General features: G+C 34.4%; 1 protein-coding gene across 1 annotated transcript in view; it reads right to left on the reverse strand.

Moving 5' to 3' along the window:
- BLTP1 (bridge-like lipid transfer protein family member 1) overlaps nucleotides 1–27,853 on the reverse strand; it is a 206,293-nt gene that overhangs the window by 38,631 nt on the left and 139,809 nt on the right. The window contains 14 exon segments of the mRNA XM_073238071.1: nucleotides 3,722–3,975; nucleotides 6,001–6,063; nucleotides 6,606–6,696; nucleotides 7,525–7,634; nucleotides 9,532–9,655; nucleotides 10,912–11,042; nucleotides 11,236–11,436; nucleotides 12,017–12,243; nucleotides 14,157–14,216; nucleotides 16,942–17,140; nucleotides 18,219–18,430; nucleotides 21,372–21,540; nucleotides 22,547–22,732; nucleotides 24,624–24,721. Coding sequence (XP_073094172.1) covers nucleotides 3,722–3,975; nucleotides 6,001–6,063; nucleotides 6,606–6,696; nucleotides 7,525–7,634; nucleotides 9,532–9,655; nucleotides 10,912–11,042; nucleotides 11,236–11,436; nucleotides 12,017–12,243; nucleotides 14,157–14,216; nucleotides 16,942–17,140; nucleotides 18,219–18,430; nucleotides 21,372–21,540; nucleotides 22,547–22,732; nucleotides 24,624–24,721 — 2,125 coding nt within the window.

Genomic DNA, 27,853 nt, shown 5'->3' on the forward strand with positions numbered 1-27,853 from the left:
GGATACACATTCTTCTCAATTGCACATGGAACATTCTCCAGAATAGACCACATACTAGGCCACAAAAAGAACCTCAGTAAATTCAAGAAGATTGAAATTCTACCAACCAACTTTTCAGACCACAAAGGTATAAAACTAGAAATAAATTGTACAAAGAAGGTAAAAAGACTCAAAAACACATGGAGGCTTAACAACATGCTCCTAAATAATTAATGGATCAAAGACCAAATTAAAATAGAGATCAAGTAATATATGGAAACAAACAACAATAACACAAAGCCCCAACTTCTGTGGGACACAGAGAAAGCAGTCTTAAAAGGAAAGTATATAGCAATCCAGGCATATTTAAAGAAGGAAGAACAATCGCAAATGAATAGTCTAATGTCAAAATTATCGAAATTGGAAAAAGAAGAACAAATGAGGCCTAAAGTCAGCAGAAGGAGGGACATAATAAAGATCAGAGAAGAAACAAATAAAATTGATAAGAATAAAACAATAGAAAAAATCAATGAAACCAAGAGCTTGTTCTTTGAAAAAATAAACAAAATAGACAAGCCTCTAGCCAGACTGAGTAAGAGAAAAAGAGAATCAACACACATGAACAGAATGAGAAACGAGAAAGGAAAAATCACGACGGACCCCATAAAAATACAAAGAATTATCAGAGAACACTATGAAAACCTATATGCTAACAAGCTGGAAAACCTAGAAGAAATGGATAACTTCCTAGAAAAATACAACCTTCCAAGACTGACCAAGGAAGAAACAGAGAATTGAAATGAACCAATTACCAGCAAAGAAATTGAATCGGTGATCAAAAAACTAAACAAGAGCAAAACCCCTGGGCCAGATGGATTTACCTTGGAATTTTATCAGACACACAGAGAAGATATAATACCCATTCTCCTTAAAGTTTTCCAAAAAATAGAAGAGGAGGTAATACTCTCAAACTTATTCTATGAAGCCAACATCATCCTAATACCAAAACCAGGCAAAAAAGAAACCCACCAAAAAAGAAAATTACAGACCAATATCTCTGATTAATGTACTCAACAAAATACTCAACAAAGTATTAGCAAATCGAATTCATGCACCACATTAAAAAAAAGGACAAAAACCACATGATCATGTCCATAGATGCTGAAAAAGCATTCAACAAAATTCAACATCCATTCATGACAAAAACTCTCAACAAAATGGGCAAAGAGGGCAAGTACCTCGACATAATAAAGGCCATATATGACAAACCCACAGCCAGCACCATACTGAACAGCGAGAAGCTGAAAGCTTTTCCTCTGAGATCGGGTACAAGACAGTGATGCCCACTCTCCCCACTGTTATTCAACATAGTACTGGAGGTCCTAGCCACAGCAATTAGGCAAAACAAAGAAATACAAGGAATCCAGATTGGTAAAGAAGTCAAACTGTCACTATTTCCAGATGACATGATATTGTACATAAAAAACCCTAAAGACTCCATTCCAATACTACTAGAACTAATACCGGAATTCAGCAAAGTTGCAGGATACAAAATTAACACACCGAAATCTGTGGCTTTCCTACACACTAACAATGAACTAATAGAAAGAGAAATCAGAAAACCAAGTCCACTCACTCTGAATTTCTCCAAAGAAGAAATTCAGATGGCCAACAAACATATGAAAAGATGCTCTACATTGCTTGTCATCAGAGAAATGCAAATTAAAACCACAATGAGATATCACCTCACACCAGTAAGAAATGCATCAAAAAGAATAAAATACCTAGGAATAAACCTAACCAAAGAAGTGAAAGACCTATACCCAGAAAACTATAAGACACTCTTAAGAGAAATTAAAGAGGACACTAACAAATGGAAACTCATCCCATGCTCTTGGCTTGGAAGAATTAATATTGTCAAAATGGCCTTCCTGTCCAAAGCAATATACAGATTCAATGCAATCCCTATCAAATTACCAACAGCATTCTTCAACGAACTGGAACAAACAGTTCAAAAATTCATATAGGAAACACCAAAGACCCTGAACAGCCAAAGCAATCCTGAGAAGGAAGATTAAAGTTGGGGGGATCTCGCTCACCAACTTCAAGCTCTACTAAAAAGCCACAGTAATCAAGACAATTTGGTACTGGCACAAGAACAGACCCACAGAACAGGGGAACAGAATAGAGACTCCAGACATTAACCCAAACACATATGGTCAATTAATATACAATAAAGGAGTCACCAACATACAATGGGGAAATGACAGTCTCTTCAACAGATGGTGCTGGCAAAACTGGACAGCTACGTGTAAGAGAATGAAACCGGACCAATGTCTAACCCCATACACAAAAGTAAATTCGAAATGGCTCAAAGACCTGAATGTAAGTCATGCAACCATAAAACTCTTAAAAAAACATAGCCAAAAATCTCTTGGACATAAGCATGAGCGACTTCTTCATGAATATATCTCCCCAGCAAGAGAAACAAAAGCAAAAATGAACAAGTGGGACTATATCAAGCTGAAAAGCTTCTGTTCAGCAAAGGACACCATCAATAGAACAAAAAGGTACCCTGCAGTATGGGAGAATATATTCATAAGTGACAGATGCGATAAAGGGTTGACATCCAAAATATATAAAGAGCTCACGCACCTCAACAAACAAAAAGCAAATAATCCAATTAAAAAATGGGCAGAGGAGTTGAATAGATAGTTCTCCAAAGAAGAAATTCAGATGGCCAACAAACATATGAAAAGATGCTCTACATTGCTTGTCATCAGAGAAATGCAAATTAAAACCACAATGAGATATCACCTCACACCAGTAAGAAAATCCCACCATCCAAAAGACAAACAACAACAAATGTTGGCGAGGATGTGGAGAATGGCAAACGCCCCTACACTGCTGGTGGGGATGTAAAGTAGTTCAACCATTGTGGAAAGCAATATGGAGGTTCCTCACAAAGCTCAAAATAGACATACCCTTTGACCCAGGAATTCCACTTCTAGGAATTTACCCTAAGAATGCAGCAACCTAGTTTGAAAAAGACAGATGCACCCCTATGTTTATCGCAGCACTATTTACAATAGCCAAGAAATGGAAGCAACCTAAATGTCCATCAGTAGATGAATGGATAAAGAAGATGTGGAACATATACACAATGGAATATTATTCAGCCATAAGAAGAAAACAAATCTCACCATTTGCAATACCATGAATGGAGCTGGAGGGTATTATGCTCAGTAAAATCAGCCAAGCGGAGAAAGACAAGTACCAGCTTAGTTCACTCATATATGGAGTATAAGAACAAAGAAAAATTGAAGGAATAAAACAGCAGCAGAATCACAGAACCCAAGAATGGACTTACACTTACCAAAGGGAAAGGGACTGGGCTGGATGGGTGGGAAGGGAGTGATAAGCACGGGGAAAAAGAAAGGGGGCATTATGATTAGCATGTGTAATGTCGGGGGGGCATGTGGAGGGCTGTCCAACACAGAGAAGACAAGTAGTGATTCTACAGCATCTTACTACACTGATGAACAGTGACTGTAATGGGGTTTGTGGGTGGGATTTGCTGAAGGGGGGAGCCTAGTAAACATACTGTTGTTCATGTAATTGTAGATTAGTGATAACAAAATAAAAAACAACACAAAACAAAACAAAATAAAAAAGTTACATATAATGCTTGCAGCTCAGCTCTAGAGACGACCTGAGGATCTCAAAACAAAAGGCTACTCACGAGGGTTTCCTGTATATATAAAATCTTTCTTTCTCGTGCTCTTCATCCTTTTCATCCTTCTCAGAATCTTCACTAGTAGAAGACAAACTGTCATCCCGTCGGCCCTCTTCAGGTTGGAGAGGAATGCCTGGTGGGAAACCTCCCGGAGTTTTGGGGGAGCTGAACACAGAACATGAGCCTTCACTGTTTGATGAGTAATGGGATGGACCTTCGATGGTTACTGAGAGAAGGTCCAGTTCTGTCTCCTCTGGAAACTGATTGTAAAAAGAGGAAACATGAATCAGGATAGTACAGATCTCTTCTTAATTAAAAAAATTTAATAAAAAGGAAAAATAAATGTTTAAACATTTAAAAATTCTCTGAGTTGAATTTTCTCACGCTGAATTGAAAGAAAGATCAGATACATGAAATGGCACACCAAGGAGGGAAGCAGATGGTCAGGCCACAGAAAGCCACACCACTGACACACTAAAAATTAGTGGTTACACTTTGGATAAATATATATCATATTAATTAGTACATGTAATTCTTTAAAGCATAAGTTAATCATGCTGTAGAGACAAAGAAACAATGTGATCAATGGTAAATCCGAAGAGCAAGAAAGCATATTAGTGACTGACAGCATGCAGTGTGAGAACAGATGCACTTCATGCCTCTAGGTGCTTTTGGGGATATAGCTTTTAAAAATGAGCCCCTAACTGGCAGAAGAAAGATGTGCAAATAATTATATAACTAAAAGTATCAATCAGTCAAACTTAAGAATGCTATATTTTAAGGTGAGTAGTTTGTATAAACATGATATTATTAACTGATAATTATACCAGGCCATTGCACTTAGGTAGGCCAAAAAAACCAAAAAAGTTTCCTGTGACCTAATTTTGATTCCTAATTCTGAGACTTGCTTGAATACCCTTTGAGAATGCGATAAGCCTCTCTGTAAAGTGTAATGGGCAAGGTAATTCAATTTACTGATGCTACTGTTAGATAGTGAAATCCTAAAATTGATATTTCAAACATGTAGAGAATCTAGCTTTTTTTTCATTTTTTTATAATATATATGTTATTTAGTAATTAAGTAAATCAGATTTTATTTATCAGAATATCTTCAATTTTTAAAACTGTGGGTAAGAGTTTAAGTGTCCCTTTGTTTTATATTTATTTATGTTTAACTATGCTTTATTCTGTTTTTGTAATTTATTATTTTTATGTACTATTTTTTATAAATAGCATACACTGCTATTTAAAAATAGGACTGAATCAATTCAGATGTTGAAGGATTACTTAATCGTTTCTCAAATATACATCCATTGAATCATTACACTGAATACCTGAAACTAATATAATGGTAGATGTCAATTATATCTCAATAACCATAAACGTTGGACAGAAAAAAAAGTCAATTAGTGAAATCCATTCAACTCGTAGTAATTCATTTATTTCCAAGTTCAGTTTTAGAAAAAAAGTACATTTTTATCAAGCTCACTATTATAATCTAATAGTCTAAAACAAAATTCAATTTTACTAAATTTAGTGTAACTGTGATATATAGAGAGAATCTCACTTAAAGAGTGGGGAAAGGGAAACAAAATATATGTGGAATAAGTGCCAGTTTTTAAATGTAACTTGACAGAAAACTTCTAGACAAAGATTTATATGGCTAATATAAGGATAAATTTTTAAATTCAATTTTACTGTTAAGACATATTTAGGGAAAATATTTGACTCGTAAAAATGTTAATTCAAATTATAAATGATAAGTGTAGCACATTTCCCACAACTTTTAACATGAGAATGATTTTTCAGATTATTCTTATACTTGGTTTTTTATACCACTTGGCTCAAAATAAATAATATTCAGTGATTAATTTGTTATTCTGAGGTAGGTTTGATTCTAAGTTTGATTTAGTTAACTTTTTTAAATAAAAGATTTACTTTGTGGTTGAGTGTAGGAAAAAAGATTCACTTACGGATTAGCAAATAACTTATACACTGCAGATTTTGGTTTTGATTTGGTTGAGTAAGCTGATTTAGTCTTTTTTTTAAAATTTTGGAGATTAGATAATATTAAACCATGCCAAATATAGAACAAAAACATTCATATGAGAGCTTAAAAATAAAACATACATGATAAAAAAGAATTCAAACAATTCTAAAACTTTATATAAAATATTTTTGAGGCCCAAATTTAGAACAAAATAAGAAAAAGACAGTTTGAAAGAAGATTTTTCAGGATGGTTAATTAGTTTTAAAGCAAAATTTACATTATTTTTAATAAGTACCTGAAAATACCCTTCCCCAGGACAGCTGGATTGTGGTGTACTTCCCCACACTGTCTTTTTCAACTTAATTAAAATAAGAAAATTTATAAAAACTCATGAGAACAAATTTTAAAAACAATGGTTTAAACAAATATACAGAAAACAAATAAATTTTAACATACTCAAAAATTAAAATACAACTTTGAAGCTGACCTATTTACTTTTAGATACTATTATCTCTATATATTCTGAACTACAATACAGAAATAATGCAATACATAAAATACTAAGGTATAATAAACATTTCACATCTACATTTGTGCAAAAGACCTAATTTAATGTGGATTTGCACTTGAAAGAGAAATTATTCAACCAAACATTTTTACCTAAGAGCAAGAAGAGGTATGGAGTCTTTATTCTATATACAACACTACCCCCCTGCGGTAGGGCTCCGAAGTGTTGGTATGTGGACCGTGCCTTGCTATGTGGTAATGCAGACACTCTACCAGTCATAACCCACGTTGATTGTCTGTAGGAATTTGTATTTTGAAACTGATTAACCACTATAATTTTGTAATTACTAAAAGTTGTTTGGCACTGTATATCTGTAACAATAAGTTTCTTACTGTATCTTGGATATTGAAAGTTACTCTGGGTCCAGGAGATGCTGCATCCACACGGATTTCTGGGAGTTCCTCAGTTTCTCCTACACGGGAACTGTAAGTAAATTATAAATAGAAAACATTAATATTTTTGTTTAATAAAAAAATCCCTGGACATTATAGAAGTGTGATTGATGACACAAACATTCTATTTCTAAATATTTACCTTACCCAAGGATTTCTGGTATTCCAATCCTTAATCTTTAACATTTCATGAAATAATATTCAATGTTTTGATTAACATATTTTCTAAAACTAAGCCATATTAAAAAGAATTTATACTTCTATTTTAAAGTGCTCATTTACTACTAAAACAGTATTTTTCTTTACACATATAGATAAAATTTCCATTTTTTCATATGCTAAATATGTAATCACACCTTTTCTAAAATAACAAAATTTAGAGCACTACTAAGCAGTTACTACTATACACATATACATTTCTTTGGGTAGTCTTTAAGTTTACACATAAATTTGTCTAGAAATGTACTTCATTACTAAAAAGCACACAATGTTTGTAATATAAATGTGATAGAAGAAATCCTCAAACTTCTTAGTTTGACAGTATCCACAATTACTGGTATTTGACTATCAATAAAATCCATTTTTGCTGTTGTAATTTTGCAATTTCCCCAATTAGAACTCAATATTAAGTGACTGTGGTGAAGGAGTCAGTTATTTTACTACTTATTTTATAATCAACATGATTATAAAATAATCATATATTTATGTTATATAAATGTATATAATATATATTATAAACAATATAGGTAATTACAAAATAAATTACAATTATATAAATACATATAACATAGTAATAGATAATATATATAATTAATCTTACTACTTTATTACTTGTTTCATTGGTTGAAATATGTATTACCTTGCCCTTTCCATTCGCTTCAGAGGTGGTCTTCCAGAAGCAGAAATGCTTTTTGATCTGCTGTAACTTGGTTTGTAACCCAAACCCCACTTATCCTTTAGGGAAGCAGCCTAATGAAACAGGAAAGAAAAAGGGTGACTTTAGGCAGTTGTTCATTGTTGTAATGTCTGACTACAAGTTTATTACTGTAATTTCTGACTAGAGTTAAAATAGTCTACTTTAAACAAGGTAGACTGTTTCCCGTAGGCCAATTACAAGTTACTTTAAATTGTCACTTAACAATATAGATGAATCAAAGTAGAGCAGGAATCAGCTACTCTTCAGTTCTAATGTCAGGAATGAAAATATGAGCCATCAAGCTGGCCTGAGAACATAAAAGAAAAAGATTGGGAGTAGCAGGGAGGGGTAGAAATACTATAAGAAATAAGATGAGAAGAAAGGGAACAAAAAGGAAAGAGGAAAATGAGAATAAAAGGAAGGATTCCAGGAGAAAGTTAGGAGGGGGGAAATGGGAGATCAGGAAAGGCTAGGGGGAGAGAAGGAAAGAAGGTTGGGGGAAGCGCCTACCAGTCATCTCTGGGACCTCCCAAGGGCAGGCCTGTGACAGAACTCTTTATTACAGAAAAGGAAAGGAAGGGGTGACTTCAACACTCTGTCTACAAATCCCTCTTCTCCAAATTTGTAGCTGGGAGCTAGATATTAAAAACATTCTAATACAATGGAAATTTGGAATATAAGAGGGCTGAAAGGGAAGTGAGGGGGAAATAACAAATGCTAAGAACACAAATGTAATTTCAGTAATTTTCCTAGTCCTCTGTACCTAATTTTATTCGTAACAATTACCTACCAAGTGTAAACTACCTTACAAAGAGTATCACAACCAATATTTTAATCACACTGCATGACTGTTAGGTACACAGAGGCAAAAAATCTTAAACACAGAATTATGTACCACAGATCATCACTGTCCGTTTATTACTATCAGAAACCAGTGATGAATAACTCAAGTTGGGTTTTATATTTAATCTAAACAGTATTCAAACTAGGTTGTCTGACAGTTTGAGAGTGATTAAGGAGAGAAAGTTCAAGGCAATGAACCCTGGATCTCTGCAACTTCCCCTGCCTTCCTCTGACCCAGTAGCTCTGATTAAATGTGTTCCTTATGTCTTGAGGAATTACCCAAAAACTGTATTCTGGTAACTAATGGGGGGTTGGGCAGAGGTCTGCTGATTATCTAAAAAAAAAAAAAAAAAGAAGAAAACTAAGAACTCATTCATCTTATTTAAAAAAGTACTTTTCCTACTAACAAGACCACCTTGACCCAAAGCAACCTACTTTCATTTGAATAAATTTTAGACTTATTTTCTTCTATATGCTTTTAGTCTATCTATATAATCATTTCAGTTTTTAGCAACTGGACTAAATTCCAAAAAACATGGTAGGTAGTGGTGTCAAAGATAACAACTTGTTCTTTAAGAGACTCAAACTCCAGTAAGGGCAACAAAACATGCAAATAATAAAGATAAGAATAAAATGCTGAGAGTATACAGGAGCTGAGAGGCAAAGGCAGCTGTGAAAAATGGGACAGGGTAGAATGGATTTCTCAGAAAACTTCACCTTTGAGTTAGAGACTGTCATGAAAGGCAGACATAACACAGTGGCTAAGGGCATAGACTGTAGAGTCTCACTGGTAGGATTTGACTCTTGGCTCCACTGGGATTAGTGGCTGTATATCTTGGTCAAACTACTTGCCCTCTCTGTGTCTCAGTCTCCTCATCTTTAAAATGGGTAAAATAATACAAGCTACCTTATAGCACTGTTTTAAAGATTTAATGGGTTGTTAAATGTAAAATGCTTTAAACAGTGCCTGATACAGAGTAGGTATGAAATGTACAAATCAGGTAGTATTATCACCAGCAACAGGTGCAGAAAGAGCAATATAAACACCATGATAAAGTTACATGAAGTAAACAACAGTAATAATATTCCTCTTAAATGTTTACTCACTCGCATACTGGATCTCCTTAATTTTTTACGGACATCTCTTCGAATGTCATTCACAGCAACAGATTCTAATTGTTGATAACGCTGAATTTCCTGGTTTATAGTTCCTTCACTTGCACCTAATTTTCTGTAGGCAAAACAAATATGGCAATTAGTTTAAAGACATAAAAAAGTAAGATCTATTTGTACTTTGCTCCTTTTTAATTCTTTCACTTAGCAGAATAATCAAAGATTATGTATAGACAAGTCAAAATTTCCATAAGGTTATCACTTCTATCTGGCAAACTGAAAAAAAAACAAAACAAAACTCAAACATTCTAGGAGATGAACCTTACTCACCACTACATCAAAAATCTCTGACAATCTCATGAAAGCTATGGATCCACTCTGCAGAAGACTGTCTGTATGAAAATTTCTACATATTTTAAGTCTCAATTAAGATTTTTAGGGAAAGAAGTATATTTTGCTTCAAGTCATTTTTAATCCCTGAGAACAAAACTCAAACTTTAATGCAAATCATGGTATGATAATTTGCAGACAAGTTTTTAGTCAATACCTTTCATTGAACAAAATGCATGTATTTGTGTCAAGTCCTTAGATTCAAAAAACCACAAGTACACAGGTGTGTGAAGATCAGAAAAGATGAGGCCCGGCTCACCGTTTGGGTAAAACAAAAGTTTCGAAGTTTGGCAAGAAGAGTGTTTAGTCTTACAGGGGAAATATTACTTAGTTACTACCTTTCAGTATGCAACAGATAAAGAAATTAATACTATTACTTCCTATTCTTGACTCACCTTACCCCAAACTCAGTTTTGAGAACTGCTAGTACAGGAAGGCAAAGAAAACATGAACTTTGAGTATAGACAGGTAAATTCAAATTCCAGTTCTTTAACTAATCCAAGCTAGTTTTCTTATCTACAGTTTGGATAATGCCATCTAATCTCAAAGAAATATGGTGAGGATTAAATTGAGATGTCAGATTTACAATAGATACTAAATAAATGATAAATTGGTTTCTTCTCTTAAAAATGTGCATTCCAGAAATACTAATGTTAGCAAAAGACTAATCCATTCCATATATATGCATGTGAAGATACATGTAACTGCATATAGACATACAGAGATAGGTGTATGTGATATAATGTGGGTTATTAACTGCTTAGAAATGGGAATTGCGAAGAGCCCTAGACAAGGATATCAGGCCTAACTTCATCACTAATAAATGTATACTCTCAGGCAAATTACCAAACTTTCTGGGACCTGGTAATCTCACGTAATGAGTTGTAAGGGGTTGTAATGACCCAAGTCCAGTTTCTCTCACATTTAAATTCTATGATTCTATTATTAGGGAATACTATATTAAGTTAAATTCATCATACATACTTAAGATCATCTATTACTTTGGCCTGTTCATTCAGTTCTCTGATATCCACTATACGCTTCATAATTTTTCTTCCTCTAAATTCTCCCAGCTGGCTACAAGATGCTCCTTGTCTTCGATAATCTACAGCTTCCTGAAAAATCAAAAGCATGTCAGTCGCTAGCACCTGCAGGTCACATTGCTAATCTATACTATTACAAAATAACACCTTCAATCAAAGGAAGCATGCAAGAATCAAAGCCATCTACAGGAAATAAGATGATTGGAATTCTCCAATGATTCAAATCCCTTCATTTTCATAAGGAATCTATTTAGTTGCTACCTACGTTTCCCCATGAGTGAGCTCTGCATGTTTTCAAATGGGATTGGCTATACTGTGGAGAGCCCCTCATCTCTGGGTCACATAGATACTCTGCAGGAACAGAATAGCGCTGATTTGGGGGCGTCAGGCCTAGCAGGTGATTTACAAGTCGCTGCCCAAAGGTGAGCTTGTGGCCATCTCCACTTACTGAACTTCCATCTGAACTCTAAATGATAAATAGCAACATTAATTTTTTAAAAAATTCTTTCCTAGAACAAAACTATTTCATAATACAAGAATTAAAAGATGCTTAAATATTTTTAAAAAATCAGTGGAAGAAAGCAGAGAGCAACTGTAGCTATCAAAAATTTTTTAGTATATTCACAAAGTTGTGCAACCATCACCGCAATCTGTTAGAACCATTTCCATCATCTCCCAAATGCAACCTCCTAACTATCAGCAGTCTTTCCCCATTCCCCCTTCAAGCCTCCCTGGCTCTTCAGCCCTAGGCAACCACTAACCTACTTTCTATTCTACAGATTTGCTTGCACTTTGCTTTTAATGTTAGCACATCACCTGTAGGTTAAGGCACAAGTTGGTCAACAGTCATTATGAAACAAGGAACTCAATTAAATGACATTATGAAATTTGAAAACAATATATTGAAATGCAGACCCACAGAACCACCACTCCCTTTCTTCCTCCACAATTAGCAACTACAATATGATAAATAACACTGACTTAATAATATTCTTATCTTAGTGTAAAAGGCAGTTCTGAAAAAGTCTAATAGCGAGTTTACTTACTGTATGGATAGTGGGAGACATAGTATCAACTTCATCCTCATCTGACAGGTCAGCGATGTTCACCGAATTTAAATCAGCAATGTCATCTATGTCTTCCTCTCCCGTCAGTGTAGTAAGGGTATGGCCCAGAGCATTAAGTCTTTTGCCAATGTTAGGATCCATGTGGACATCAATCCCACACATTTTCCACAATACATTGAGTGTCCAGGTTCCTGCACTACTGCTTTCTGTTTAAATAAAGACATGGCATTTTTGGTAGATATTGAGTATTGAAATTTAAATTGCTTCCACGTTTAAGGAATAAAGTGGAGAATGGCCTGTGTAGTAACTAATGTCGCCCACAGCTAGGTCTGTCAGATACATCAGACTATGGGACTGATTTACCTACTGCACAGTGTGCATCTAGTTTCCTTTGTGTACCACCCTTCTTGTTCCCATGGGCTCTGGAATCCCTCTTCTTCCTGCCCCCAACTGGTCTACCCTCCCTGGCTAGACTAGGGACTGCCATGACCTTCACTCTTAAGCCAGAATTATTTAGATAATTGGTTGGACTGAGTGTCAAAGTTGGAAAACTAAGAGTCTTCCCGGAACTTGAGAAAAGATGGGTCCCTCTCCAGTAATAAGGGCAAAGAAAGGAGGCACAAGAGCTGCTAGCAGATATGTCTCCTGCCATGTGTAAGGAGGTCAGCAGGAAGCAAAAATGAAGCAGCCAGAGAGCAGCAAAGACAAGGGCTGGAAAGAGTCCTGGTGACAGTTGGGATCTTGGTTCCAGCACTTCCTAAGGGCTGCTGACGTGACCTGGTTCCTTTTCTTCACTGAGATAGCTATTCCTAAGTTTAATTGTGCTCTGCAAATATCCTTTTAATAAGTTCCTCCTTTTGGTTAAGCCAGTGAGCAGGCTGTCACTTACAAACAAGAGTCCTGACAAAAACTTCTATGTAACCTTTCTCTCAATATGTTCATCCCAGTCACCACCCTTTCCTTCTAACATCACTGCTGGAAATTTCCTAACCATTTCACTTCTCTGTCAGAGGAGACTGTCAGCTTTGGTACTTTCCAAGACAATATATTTATGACCACTATGGCTAGGCTTGGGGACAAAAAGGGTAAAGAGAAAGGAGAGAGGATATCTAACCTTAATCAGCTTCTACCCTCTCAACACTTTAAAAGCTCTTAAGTATCTCCCTTTAGTGTACCCTAATTTTATGCCAAGCAAAATAATAAAAATTTACATGACGCTATAATCTTAGTTAAGACAAGTTACACCTTCCATAGTTATATCCTAACCTGTTTCTAGAGAGAATCCTTGAAAGTATCTGCTTTCTTGCTAAAAAGGTATTCAGTTGCTTTCCCACTGTCTACCAAGTCAAGTGCAAACTCCTTAATTTTGGATTTAACATTTTTCTCATCTTATTTTTCACATAACTCTGTTCAGAAGCCAATTTGGACAACGACAATGTCTGTCTTTTGACACCAGGACTGGTATTATTCTCTCTGCCTGAAGTTTTTTCTGACCCAGAGATTTTTTTCTGACTCATTCCAGTTTTTGCTTAAGAAATTATTTTATCTTTCAAGTCCCTGTTTAAATGCTTGTTCATCCATTAAGTTTTCTCTGATTGTAGTATCCTTTCAAATTTGGAAATTTTCTCTCCCTCCTATAACTTTCAATAGTAATTGGAATTTTGTATTTTATTCAATTTATCACTTATTACATTTTAATTATGATGCACAGCCTTAACTACATTAGAATTTTTTTTTATTAAGGTATCATTGATATACACTCTTAAGATATCATTGATATACAAGGAAAACAATGTGGTTATTTACATTTACCCTTATTATTGAGTCTCTCTCCATACCCCATATATTAGAACTTAAATTTATGTAGAGTAAAAAGTATACCTTATTTATCTTCGTCTTTCCCAAAAAGTTTTGCTGTATATCTTGCACACAGCAGGTGTCTAATTAATTATTAAATAAATAAGTATGTGGTATTATTGAAAAATAGTTATTTAAAATTAAGGAACACCAGAATTAGTTTAAAGATCCTGCCACTATTAATATAAAGGCATAAATAATATACATAAAGGCAGAATTCTACCTAATAATGTAGCACAAGTATTACCAAATGTGAACTTACCAGCAGCTGCTTGCCCTGTAGTCCTGGAACATACTTCATAGGTGCCATCTGGAACTACACCTGAACACAAATACCCCCAAAAAGTTTTCAATGAAATTACACTTATGATTAAATATTGTACTGCATATTTTCACCCAGAGATTGTTATCTAAATATAAAAAGGATCACTCACCTCCCTAGGGTTCCGTTTCTAATCTTCAGAATGAAAGGGCTGTCTTAGATGACTTGTAGTATCTACTTCATAGTGCACAATTTTATTCTATGATTTGGAGAATTTAACTGCAGTTTTATCTTTACATTCGGCAGGCAACTTCCTTATCTGAGTAGCAACACCTGGCCAACTCTGGAACTCTAGTTTCTGGATGGTGTGTCAATTTGTGCCATCATGAATGATTAACGGCACTTCAAGAATGAAAATGATTTGAAAGTGACTTTTTCGTAACTAACCACTGCCACATTAGGTGACACACATAATTTATCAGCCTTGTCTTCCTTTGACAGGATCATTTCGTGAGAAAATCATTTCATGACTGCCATGGTGTAAATCCCATAAGGTCATGGACCTATCCCCAGAACATATCTGGCTTTTTAACTTTGAAACATTCACTACCACTTTACCTTCATGTGATAACTTCAGCTTCAAAAAAAGAGGTTAATTAAATAAGCAATTTTAAACAAGGCACATATCATCCTTTAAACAACTTTTAAACAAAAATTTTAAGTTTTAGTTTTAAACTAAAGATACAAGACCCTTTCTCATTAATCCTTAGTGGAAACTAAACTTCAGTCTCACTCTGACAGGATACACATCTTAAAGAAAATGTCCTTTTGCAATTCACTCTGTATCCTAAATTGGTATTCAAATGTTACTAGAATCTGAATTATAGAAATACAACTTACTTCTGATATGTGTGTTTTTTTTTTAGATAGTACTAACAACTTTAAAATGTAAATTAGATTTTGAACCAGATGACACCTGTGCCCCACATGCAAATTTTAAGCAAGAAATAACTAGATCTTGTTTTAGGGTAGATCATCACCCAATTCATCTTTATAGCCATAGCTATAAATCAGAACAAAAGAAATGTAGGTTACCCTTTCAACTCTAAGAATGGTAGAATGAAAAAAAAACATTTTGAATTTTGAGTGACAGGACTGAGGCCAAGTGAAAGGAAAAACTAGTAAATAAAAAGGGGTAGAAAATTTTGGGGACTTCCCATCCCAAGAAATGTCAGAGAACTTTTAAAAATAACATTTGAAAAAAAGATAATATAAATTCATAGATTTTAGGGCCATCATAAATTAATTAGGAACACGAAGACTTTTCGAAGTAGATCTGTATCCTGAAAGGAGGAGCAGAAACGAACCAACTTGGCTCCTTCCCATAGGACCCATGGTCTCTGGGTCAGACAGAGTGCTGAGCTGGAGCAACCATCAGTCTGAAGCCAGGATGGAAATTTTCCTGCTCTTAATACCAAATGTGGTATACCTAGGTGTTTAACAGAGAGCTTGGAGTCTTTCAACCCTCTAATGCTTGATATAATTTTTCTACATACATGTTGATGAAAAGGGTCTAATGTTTTCTATCTGATTTACATGGTCCTTTGAACTCTTCCTACAGATCGTCCTTCCTAATTTTTACTGTTTTTCCCTAAAAACTTTATCATCTAGAGAGGAAATGTCACATAGAGTATGATTTTTAAATGATCTATAAAAAAAAATCCTAGAGCAAAGCTCTGCTGTTCCTTATTTCTCTGTCCTATACTCAACTCTTTTTTCCAAAAAAATTAAATGTCAGTTCTACTCAATATACTGACTACTACTGAAACTACAAAGTGGTATACTAATTTTCCCATTTTATAATTTGGAATTATTATGTCAATAAAACAACTTCACCTCCTTTACCTCCCTCCTAAGACACCAAACAATAAGCATGTTATAAAAACAAGTCATTTAATACCCTCCAAAGCCCAAAATAAATTATGAGTATCACAGTTATCAGCATATTAGTGTTCTGCTTTGTTAGTATAATAAACAGAGGTGCTGAGTTATTCTTCCTATTTTTTAATGTGTTTTTAATTTTGAGTGAGAGACATAGTTCTTATGCATTTTCCCTTTAAAATAAACTGTTAAAAAAGGGGTATTCTCCTTTGCTTCTAAATATATTCTTTCTAATTTAATGAATAATTAAATAATGATGGCAAAGATTTCATCTTTATAAAAATTTTAAATTCACTTTAAGAAAAAAAGACTTTTATAGTAACCTTTAAAAATATCTGTAATAATCATCTAAAGTGATTATTTGTGAAGATTTCTGATAAGGACTATTTATTCATGTCAATATTAATTACAACTGGGATTCCTGTTCCTGGTTATCTACAATCTGTTCTATGGTGAACCTGTTATATACTGTTATATATCTGTTACATATATATACAGTATGTATATATACTGCATACACACTTATCATAGTCTTCCAAGATCCCCTTTGATTCCAAGAACAAAGATGCCTTTTCTGATCATTCAATAATCAATTACAGGAAAAATGAGGGACTAAGCAAACCTTCAAATGGTATACCGTCAAGAAGAATGATGAGTTTGTTTACTTACCCAAACTACTGAAAGCTGTAGCTTTTCACAAATATGTTCTATTTTTAACTAGGATTAGCCCTTATTTCACAAACTCTAACATTCCTATATCTGAATATCCTTAATTTTACAAATGAAGACTTAAAAAAAATTTTTTTAAATTCTAAGCCTCATACAGAAAATAAAAGATACTCACAGGCATTCATTACTAGATCCCCACGAATTTCTGGTTTCCAGTCATCCCACGATGTCTCAAAGCCATCAGCAAAACGGATACAAAAGTTTTTGAAATGCCCTTTACTAACCAGAGATTCTGAAGAACAAGCAGTGATGAGAGTACTTTCAATGGTCAGTACTAAAGCAGAACCAGTGTCAAGGTCTCCAGTGTGATTAGACTGCAAAATGTATTAATGAAGAAATGAGACAAAAGTTGACTTTAAATTTGGAAATCCTTATAGGTTTCCTAGGAAGAAAAGTGTCAAGAAAGGATCAAGCCTAGAAGCTTCATTAAAAGCAGCTTAGAAGGACGCCTACTTTTAAAAATTAAATTGTTCAAAGGGAAGGCATTTGCCATGTGCACTTTTCTTTTAATTGAACTTGTAAAAAGCTAATTATCTATTTTTGTATCTCAAGCTTCACTAACAAGTTTTAGTTGTGGGGAACATCCTCATTCTGACAGCCATCCCTGGCATGTATGGACTTCCTGAGCTCTGTCCGTCATGCCATTAAAAAAATACAATTTTGAACTCAGACAAATACACGACATGTTGCCAACACTTAACCTACCGTTCTTCTTCACTGTCTGGCCAAACAAAATACTAAAAGGTAAATTCATTCAACAACTGGTTACAGATTAAGGTAAATTACAACAGTTAAACAGAGACCTCTGTATTTGCTATCATTGTAACTTCTTGGCCAGATAGAAGTTCATAGCCTTTTCTCTTTCATACACATGAGCATGCAAATATGTATTTCTGAGAACTGATCCTATATTATGAGAGAAAATTCTTGCTTTATCCAGTACACATAACTTGTAAGTTTCATGACCATTCAATATTACAATTTAAAAGCAACTTTAAAATCCCCTGCCCTATAGTAAACATTATTAAATAGTGTTCTTAAATGTCCTTCTGTTTCTATTTTATTAACAAATGTATGCCAACAAGTCAAGACAACAAAATGATTCTGGCAACTCAGCTGCTTATTTTTCAACATAAAAATTAATATTTATGAGATTTTTAAGATTCATCACTGTACTGAGGCACATCAAAATGCTTTAGGGAAAAGTCTCATGCAATTCCCATTTAACACATTGTGGAAGAAATAACTGTTGAAGAAGTTCAATCCTACTTTTTACTAAACTCAAGTTACAAACAGTTCTTAGGAAAAAAATATTGTTACACTCCAGAAATGCACAGAAATGTAGTGAAATGTTTGGTTTTCAATCTTGGACTGTGATTCAATTCTTTGTACCTGTGCAGTATTTGTGATAGGCAGGCAGATCCCCAAGTCATTCACAGTGAGCTGCAGGAAGAGAGTCCCAAAGGCCTGGGCAGATGTTTGCTGGATACCGGGGAGCATATCTACTACTTCCTTCGTAGCCATATGAATATCCTTATGTAAAGCCATTCGTTGTTCATTCCAGTTGTCATAGGCAGCTTTATAATTCAGCCAGAACAGCACAGCTTTTGATAATTAAGACAGGGCAGAAAGAAAACTAAAATCAAAACTGTAAACCTATATGGCAAATAAACCTCAACAGCTGCAAAATCCTGTTGATTAATAAAAGTTTCTCCCAGAAAACTGTAGCATTAAAATTAGAAAGGATCTAAGAGGATACAGTCAACTTTACAAATGTAAAAAAGAAGCAGAAACCAGGAAACTACATAATGGCGAAGGAAGAAGAAAGTTCTGGTCCATTGATTCATTCAACAAATTATTTGTGAGATGCCACATGCTAGGTAGTGGGATGGAATAAAAAACAAAACCAGACATGACCTGACCCTGTAGAGCTTCTTGTTACTAATGCTAAAAATTCCTGAAGGAGAGGTACATCATACTAGGAATATACATTTAGAAGATGTGACCTAGAGAGGGAGGTCAAAGACATATGAATTTGTAGCAAGAATGAAACCTTAAGGAAACCTTCATTTAATACAGTATATAGAAGGAGAAGCCTAAAGAGGAGATAAAGCTGGAGAGGCCAGAGAAGTAGTAGGAAAAGCAAGTGCCAGGTCATGAACACAAAGAGTAGGAAGTACTTTAAGGAGTTGTTGAAAGTTGATGAGATGTAAGGTGAGACTAGAAAAAAATGTGCATAGGATTTAGCAAAATAAAATGTTATCCATTACACTGTCAAAAGGGCAGCTTTCTAACAAACTGATCTTATCACTAGCCAATTCCTATTGACAATTTTAATCTTAAATAACTCCATAAATGGTTCTTCATTACTTCTAAAATAGAATTCTAATGTGTATTTGCCCAATATACACTAGACCTATCTATCTATTCAGCCTTATTTCCCATCATTTTCTTTTATGAAAGCTGCTGCTATATTTTCTTGGACTTTGTGCTCATATATATTCATTCATATTCTGTCTCATCGGCAAATATTTATTTAGTTCTTACTATATGCCAGGGACTGTCCTAGGCTTTCACAACAAAGGTAAATGAGATAAGCTTTCATTTCTTTGTCTCACTGGTGAACTTCTAACTCTGAGTTGAATCTCAAGAATTAGTTTCTCTTCTAAGAAGCATAAGCAAGGATAAGGACTCCCTCAGATACTAACCATGTATCTCTAACTCTACTTGGCAGTCTACTTTGCTTTCTTTCCTACTGGACTGAGAGTTCCTTAAGGGTAGAAATTATTTTTTCCATATTCATATTCTGTTTCTAGACAGTACACAATAAATGGTTATAGAATTAATGATGGGAGACAGTGCAAAACAAATGACTGCATTGGTTATTCAAACTGAAAACCTTAGCATTACAATTAAAATTCTGATTCAGACTTTCCTATATGTCTATGTAGAAAGCAAGTAACTTTAAAAAGGTAGGAAAATAAAAACTGAAGGGACTAAGTAAGAAACTTTTTTTGGATGCTCACATTTCAGATTTAGGAGACATTTAGCTATAAAACATGTACATGGATAAACTACAAGTGGAAAGGATTAAAGATGGCGGCGTGAGAGGAGAGACAGAGGCTTCCTCCTAAAACTGGATACAATTAGAAAATATAGCTGGCACAACTAATCCTGAGAGAGCAACAGGAAAGAGGATGCGTCAGGCTGCACACACCTGGAGAAAAGAGCAGACCTCACCGAACGGGGTAACATACCAGAGCTGTGGCTCCATGGGACCCGAGCCCTTCCCCTACCCCAGCTCACCAGTGGGAGGAAGAGAAACAGAGTAGGGAGGGAGTGGAAGGCTTGAGACTGCTGAGTACCTAGCTCCAGAGATCTGCTCTGGGAGCACAAACCCACATTTCATGGTGCTTTCATGAGACTCGCATGACTATTGGGTTGGGAAGTTAATACAGGCAGAGTTCCTGGGGAGACTGGGATTCCAGCTGCTTGTGGAAAGCAGGGATTCATATCCAGCTGCTCTGGGACAAAAACTTATACCTGTGTGCCCGGCCCACTGGCTCAGGCAGTGGAGACAGGCACAGCAGCCGGGAGGCAGGGAACACCTCTTTCTTCCCCCAAGGCAGCAGTACTGCTCCCCTGTGACCCCCGACATTGCTTCAGGGGCTGAGCAGCTCCAGAGACTACAGCTTCTGGGCACTAGAGGGTGCCATATACAAACATGAAACACCAAAGGAACCTTGTCCAGAGTAAAATTATTAATACAACCGAGAAAGATTTAAATGATATGTATGGACCTTGTGACTCTTCCTGAAAGGGAGTTCAAAATAAAAATCATCAACATTCTAATGGAGGTATGGAAAGACATCCAAGAACTCAGGAATGAATTCAGGTCAGAGATCCAATCGTTGAAGAGCACGATGGAGGGTATTAAAAGCAGGTTGGATACAGTGGAGGAGACAATAAATGAAATAGAAACTAGAGAAGAGGAATACAAACAGCTGAGGCACAGAGAGAAAAAGGGTCTCTAAGAATGAAAGAATATTGAGAGAACTGTGTGACCAATCCAAGTGGAACAATATTCACATTATAGGGATACCAGAAGAAGAAGAGAGAGAGAAAGAGATGGAAAGTGTCTTTGAGGAGGCAGTTGATGAAAACTTCCCCAATCAGGGGAAGGAGATAGTCTCTCAGGCCATGGAGATCCGCAGATCTCCCAACACATGGGACCCAAGGAAGACAACACCAAGACACATAGTAATTAAAATGGGAAAGATCAAGGATAAGGACAGACTGCTAAAAGCAGCCAGAGAGAGAAATAAGATCACATACAAAGGAAAGCCCATCAGGCTAACATCAGACTTCTCAGCAGAAACCTTACAGGCCAGAAGGAAGTGGCATGATGTATTTAATGCCATGAAGCAGAAGGGCCTGGAACCAAGATTACTTTATCTGGCAAGATAAACTACAAGTGACTTTTTACCTAGTAGTACTAAAACATTTATAAATCCATAAAGATAGTATTGATAGACTTCATCTTACCTCTATCGAAGGCCACAGGCTGTGCATAAACAATTGGTCTATTCAAAGTAATAAGCACAGCTTCCCTATCTGAAGAACCACTGATTTCTTCTCGGAGAGCATTTCGTAATCCAATTCTAGTTTTAAAATAGGCAACTTGATGAAAATCTGAACCAGCTTCTTCATAAACCTAAAATAAAATTCAAAGCTCAATAAAATTAAAAATGGAAAATGTTTTATTAAAAAAAACAAAATGTTAATACCATTAATAGTATTGTTCACCAAAAGAACTACATTAGTACATTTTTCTCAATATCACTTGTCAATGATATATTCCTTATACTCTGTAGCATAAATAGTTTAAATTAATATACAAAACATGAATAGGCATATAAGAAGTAAATACAAAATCATGCATTAAGTTCATAAAAAAGCTAGGATAAGTCCATATTCTGAATGGCAATGTATTACCCTTTTCAAGATAATTAGATCCTCTCTCCTCTCAAAATGTGTTTCCAGTTGAAAATATTACTGGTTTTCTAGAGATAAGGAATTTTTATTTATTTCCACCACATGATGTTTAATATAGCTATTCAATTTTGAAAATGTGATTAGTATTCTTTTAATCAGTTCTTCAAATCAAAGGAGTGAAAAAAGTTAAAATTTACATAATAATTTTTAGCAAAAAAACCCCAAAACAACAAAATCTTTGAGGAGCTCTGAAAGTTAATTTTTATAAATTAGAATCTGATTTACTGCTGTACGTACATATATGTTTATTTATATTTAACTTTATTTATTTAACATTACGGTACACAAATAAAACTTGCCAATATTAAATAGGGCAGCTAAGAACCTTAGCAACACTTAAGAACTGACCAATGTTAGTGCAGAGCATTGAAGTACAAAATGTTTTAAGAAATCAAGAGAAATTGCAAATGAATATTTATGAACATACTGGATTAAATTTCATGTGATTTCATTCCCACTAACTACCCATTCAACAAAATATACCAAAATACTCAATGCGTGGTAAATCGTAAGGTTTTAAACGAGTTTTCAGTAGAATTAATGATCAGAAATTTTAAGAACTTAAACTAAATGTTTTTTGAAAGTATACTAATACTTAAAGTAGTTGAAATTGATGTGCTAAGTTTAAAAGCCACAGTTCAAATATCAACAGATTGTGAACTTACCTGATGTTTGACAATTTGTCCTAATGCCAGATTTAAATCCACCTGGCATTTACCAAATAGTTTCAGATAGCTGCTACTTCCTGGTGAAGCTTTGGTTTGAAGTCGGTTCGAAAGTTCCAGTTCAATCAATCCAGTTTCAAATCTCACAGCTCTCATTGATGGAGTTGTGGCTGTTACTTGAATACCCTACCAGATTATATGTTAGGAGGAAAAGAAGAATTTCAAATCAACAGTGTACAACCACTCAAATGAAATCTTTGAATGCATGATAAATAAAATACCCATGTTTTAAAAAAAGTATAGGATGTCTAATGCACTGATAAAACTGGCTACATTCTTTAATTTTTCATGTTAAAGGGACTTTTTTAGCTATTAAATTTCACTTCAGTACTTTTTAATTTAAAATCTAAACTGTTCATGGGTTAAATACATTAGGTACAACTAAATAACTATTTGGTAATAGTGATTTTTATTTTTAAGAACAGTAATATCTTTATTGAAAACATTGAGGCTTGTAGTAAGGTAGTATTATTAATTGGAAAAGTGTATATAATATTTCTTGCAGAGGAATTTATAAACAGCAATAATCAGAAAAAATCAAAATGTTCATCAGAAATGTCATTAAATAAATTGTTACAACTGTATAATACATAGTACAACTATTCAAGAAGATAACACTGATCTAAATGTTCTGACATGGAAAAGTATCCAAGGCTTTTTGAAATGCATAGATGTATGTATACATGAACATACAAATAGAAAAAGTCCTAACGGACATTCAGTTGTTAAAGCTTTTTCTCTGAGTGGATGGGGATATACTTCATTTTTATTTTCTATTTGGCACATTTATATATCACACAGTTTTTTTTAATAACTAGCATATATTAAATAATTAGAAAATAGTTTTAATTATTGGTGGGGACATAAACTGGTACAGCCACTATGGAAAGCAGTATGGAGTTTCCTCAAAAAACTAGAAATAGTAATACCATACAACCCAATAATTCCACTTGTAGGAATTTATCTGAAAAAAACAAAATCTCTAATTTAAAAAGATATGCACCTCTATGTTTATAGCTACATTATTTACAATGGTCAAAATATGGAAGCAACCAAAATGTCCATCAATAGATAAACAGATAAAGAAGATGTGGTACATATATACAATGGAATATTATTCAGCCATAAAAAGGAAAGAAATCCTACCATTTGCAACTTCATGGACCTACAGGGTATTATGCTAAGAGAATAAGTCAGGCAGAGAAAGACAAATACCATATGATTTCACTTATAAATGGAATCTAAAAACAAAACAGAACAAAGTAGACAAAATAGCAGTAGACTCACAGACACTGAGAAGTGACTGGTAGTTACCATGAGGGAGGGCTTGGGGTAGAATAGGTGAAGGGGATAAGCAGGCACAAAATCTCAATCATACTATAAATTCGTCACTAGGATGAAAGTACAGCATTGAGAATATAGTCAGTGGTTCTTTAAACCTTTCACAGAATAACTCAAAATTGGTTACAGATCTAAGTGTAAAACACAAAACTACAAAAGTTCTGTAAGAAAACACAGGCAAAAACCTAAGTAACCTTCAGTATGGTGATGACTTTTTAGACATACCATCAAAGCCATGAGCCATGAAACAAATAATTGATAATCTGGACTTTATTAAAATTAAAACCTTTTCCTCCAAAAAAAGACAATGCCAAGAGAATGAGAAGACAAGTCATGACTGGGAAAAAATATTTCCAAAAGACATTTGATAAAGGACTGTTTATCCAATGTAGGCAGAGAGCTCTTAAAACTCAACAGTAAGAAAACAAACAACCTGATTAAAAAGATAGGCCAAAGGCCTTAACTGACATCTTTCCAAAGAAGACATACAGATGGTAACATCTTTCTATGTTGACAGATAGTAACTGCACTAGTTGTGGTGAGGATTTAATAATGGATATGACTGCTGAATCACCATGTAATAAATTTGAAACCAATATAATATTGTATATCAACTACATTTCAATAAAAAAATTTAAAAACAGTTTTAAAAGTATCATTATTATTTATATGTTACCTTAAACTGCAGGTTCAGGGAATAGAGTAGAATTTTTGGCTTATCTCCATCTGCTGTTCCATCATGTTCATTCCAAAGAGGAATAGGCTGCTCCCCACCTAAAAAAAGGTTGAATAATTGAGGATTTGGGGTAATTTCTTAAAAGGAAAATAATTATTATTTTGTGCATTAAAAACAAGAACATAAGTCATTTTCTTTTTAGTGACCAATCCTTAACAGGGAACTTCAACCATTTCACATTTCACTGAGGCAGATGGAAATAAGATAGGGATAATACTGCATATATAAACATTCATTAAGAACATTTCATAAGGACTAAGTTAAAATATTATACATATAATTAAATTAAATGTGATCATTCATCTCAGAAAATATATTTGAGGGAAAAATGTAGCTGGACTAATTTCCTCGATCAAAAATATGAACTTTGTTATCTACATTTAGATGTGCTGCAAACAAAAAAGAAAGAAAAAATAAAGGTGGAAAAATGAAAAATAATACACGATAATAGTGTGACAGCAATGGTTTCTAATATTTTAATATGTAATTTCTATTTCTACTTTTCTTTCCCTTGATGAAAAATTTTTTCTGCATGCTTATCTTTCAAATATTCTATCTTAAAATGACTCATTTTTTTTTTGTATGTTGAGTTTGGCATTATCCCAGGGAGCATATATAAGTGAAATGGTTAAATTTTATTCAATTAGGGAATCAATTAATGTAATCCATCACATCAACAGGTTAAAAAAGAAAAGTCACATGATCATATAAAGAGATGCAGAAAAGGAGGTTGACAAAATCCAAAACCCATTCATAATAAACTAGGAATAGAGGAGAACTTCCTCAATTTGATAATGGCTACAAAAAACCTACAGCTAATATGCTTAATGATGAAAAGCTCAAAATTGTCCCGCTAAGATAAGATACAAGACAAGATGTCCCTTCTCACTGCTCTTTTTCAACATCATACAGGAAAAGTCCTCGCTAATGCACTAATACAAGAAAAGTGGGAAGGAAGAAATAAAACTGCCTTTGTTCATAAGTGACAGGACAGTCCATGGAGAAAATCTGAAAGAGCTAACAAAAAACCTCCTGGAACCAATAAGCAATTACAGCAAAGTTGCAGAATACCAGGTTAATAATTTACAAAGGTGAGTAACTTTCCTACATAACCAGCAATGAACAGTGGAATCTGAAATGAAAAACAATACCATTTACATAGGCACCATGAAAAATGAAAGACTTAGGGATACAAATTGACAATATATGTAGAAGATCTACATAAGGAAAATTACAAAACTCTGTTGACACATATCAAAGAAGGACTTAATAGAGAGATAGTTCATATTCATGGGTAGGAACTCAATATTGTTAAGATGTTTCAATTTGATCTAGAGATTCAATGTAATCCCATTCATAACCCAACCAAGTTATTTTTTGGATGTTGACAAAACTGATTCTCAAGTTTATGTGGAGAGAAAAGACACTAAATAGCCAACACAATATTGAAGGAGAAAAAGAAAGCTAAAAGATTGACCCTATCTGACTTTAAGCTATAGCAATCAAGACAGGCTGGTATTAGTGAAAGAATGGACAAACAGATCAATGAAACAGAATGGAGATCTCAGAAATACCCACATAAATATAGTCAACTCATCTTTGACAAAGGAGCAAAGGCAATACAATAGAGCAAAGACAGTCTTTCTAACATATGGTGCTATAATAATTACAGTCACATGCAAAAAAATGAATCAAGACACAGACTTTAAACCTTTCACAGAATAACTCAAAATTGGTTACAGATCTAAGTGTAAAACACAAAACTACAAAAGTTCTGTAAGAAAACACAGGCGAAAACCTAAGTAACCTTCAGTATGGTGATGACTTTTTAGACATACCATCAAAGCCATGAGCCATGAAACAAATAATTGATAATCTGGACTTTATTAAAATTAAAAACTTTTCCTCCAAAAAAAGACAATGCCAAGAGAATGAGAAGACAAGTCATGACTGGGAAAAAATATTTCCAAAAGACATTTGATAAAGGACTGTTTATCCAATGTAGGCAGAGAGCTCTTAAAACTCAACAGTAAGAAAACAAACAACCTGATTAAAAAGATAGGCCAAAGGCCTTAACTGACATCTTTCCAAAGAAGACATACAGATGGTAAATAAGCACATGAAAAGATGCTTCACATCATATGTCATCAGGGAAATGCAAATTAAAACATTAAGATACTACTGCACACTCATTAAAACGATAAAAATCTAGAAAACCGACACCACCAAATGCTAGCAAGACTATGGAACAAGGACTCTCATTCATTCCTGGTGGGAATGAAAAATAGTACAGCCACCTTGGAAGAGAGTTTGTCAGTTTCCTACAAAACTAAACATACTTTTATTGTATGATCCAGCAATCATGCTCCTTGGTAGTTCCCAAAGGAGTTGAAAACAGGTCCACACAAAAACCTGCACATGGATGTTTATAAAAGCTTTATTCATAATTGTCAAAACCTGGAAGCAAGCAAGGGAGGGATGAATAGGCAGAACAGAGAATATTTAGGACAGTAAAACTACTCTATAGGATACTATAATGGCAGATACATGTCATTATACATTATACATGTCTCAACCTACAGAATGTACAATGCCAGCATGAACACTAATGTAAATGATGGACTTTGGGTGATAATGATGTGTCAACATAAGTTCATCAGTTGTAACATGTACCACTCAGGGGGACGATGGGAGAGATGTTGATAATGGAAGAGGTGTGACTGAGGGCAGGGGTCTTTGGGAAATGTCTACATCTTACTCTCTCTCTGTTTTGCTGTGAACCTAAAACTGCTCTAAAAAATAAAGTTTATTTTTTGGTTGATCTAGTACTACCTTGAATATCTTTTACCTAGTTATGGAAAAAAATAACCTTAAAATTTAAAAGCAGAAATGCTACATCACAAAATGTATTACACAATAATTTTAGTTTACAGAAATACAAGAGATATTATATTAGTCACATTAACTGCACAGTTTTTTATCTTGTTATGAATTAAATATATGCCTGGCTCAATTCTAAGAAGGTAACCTCATGTTTCTAAGATGTCTGTACATATTCAAAAATAGCTCTCTTCTGTTTACTAGGTCAGTGCCTATTTATATCTTTCTAAAACCCAGACTGTCCATGGGCAATAAAATGATCAGAATTGATTCCTTAAACAATTTTTTTT

Source organism: Manis javanica, chromosome 5 (genome assembly GCF_040802235.1).
Source record: "Manis javanica isolate MJ-LG chromosome 5, MJ_LKY, whole genome shotgun sequence".
Lineage (NCBI taxonomy): Eukaryota > Metazoa > Chordata > Mammalia > Pholidota > Manidae > Manis > Manis javanica.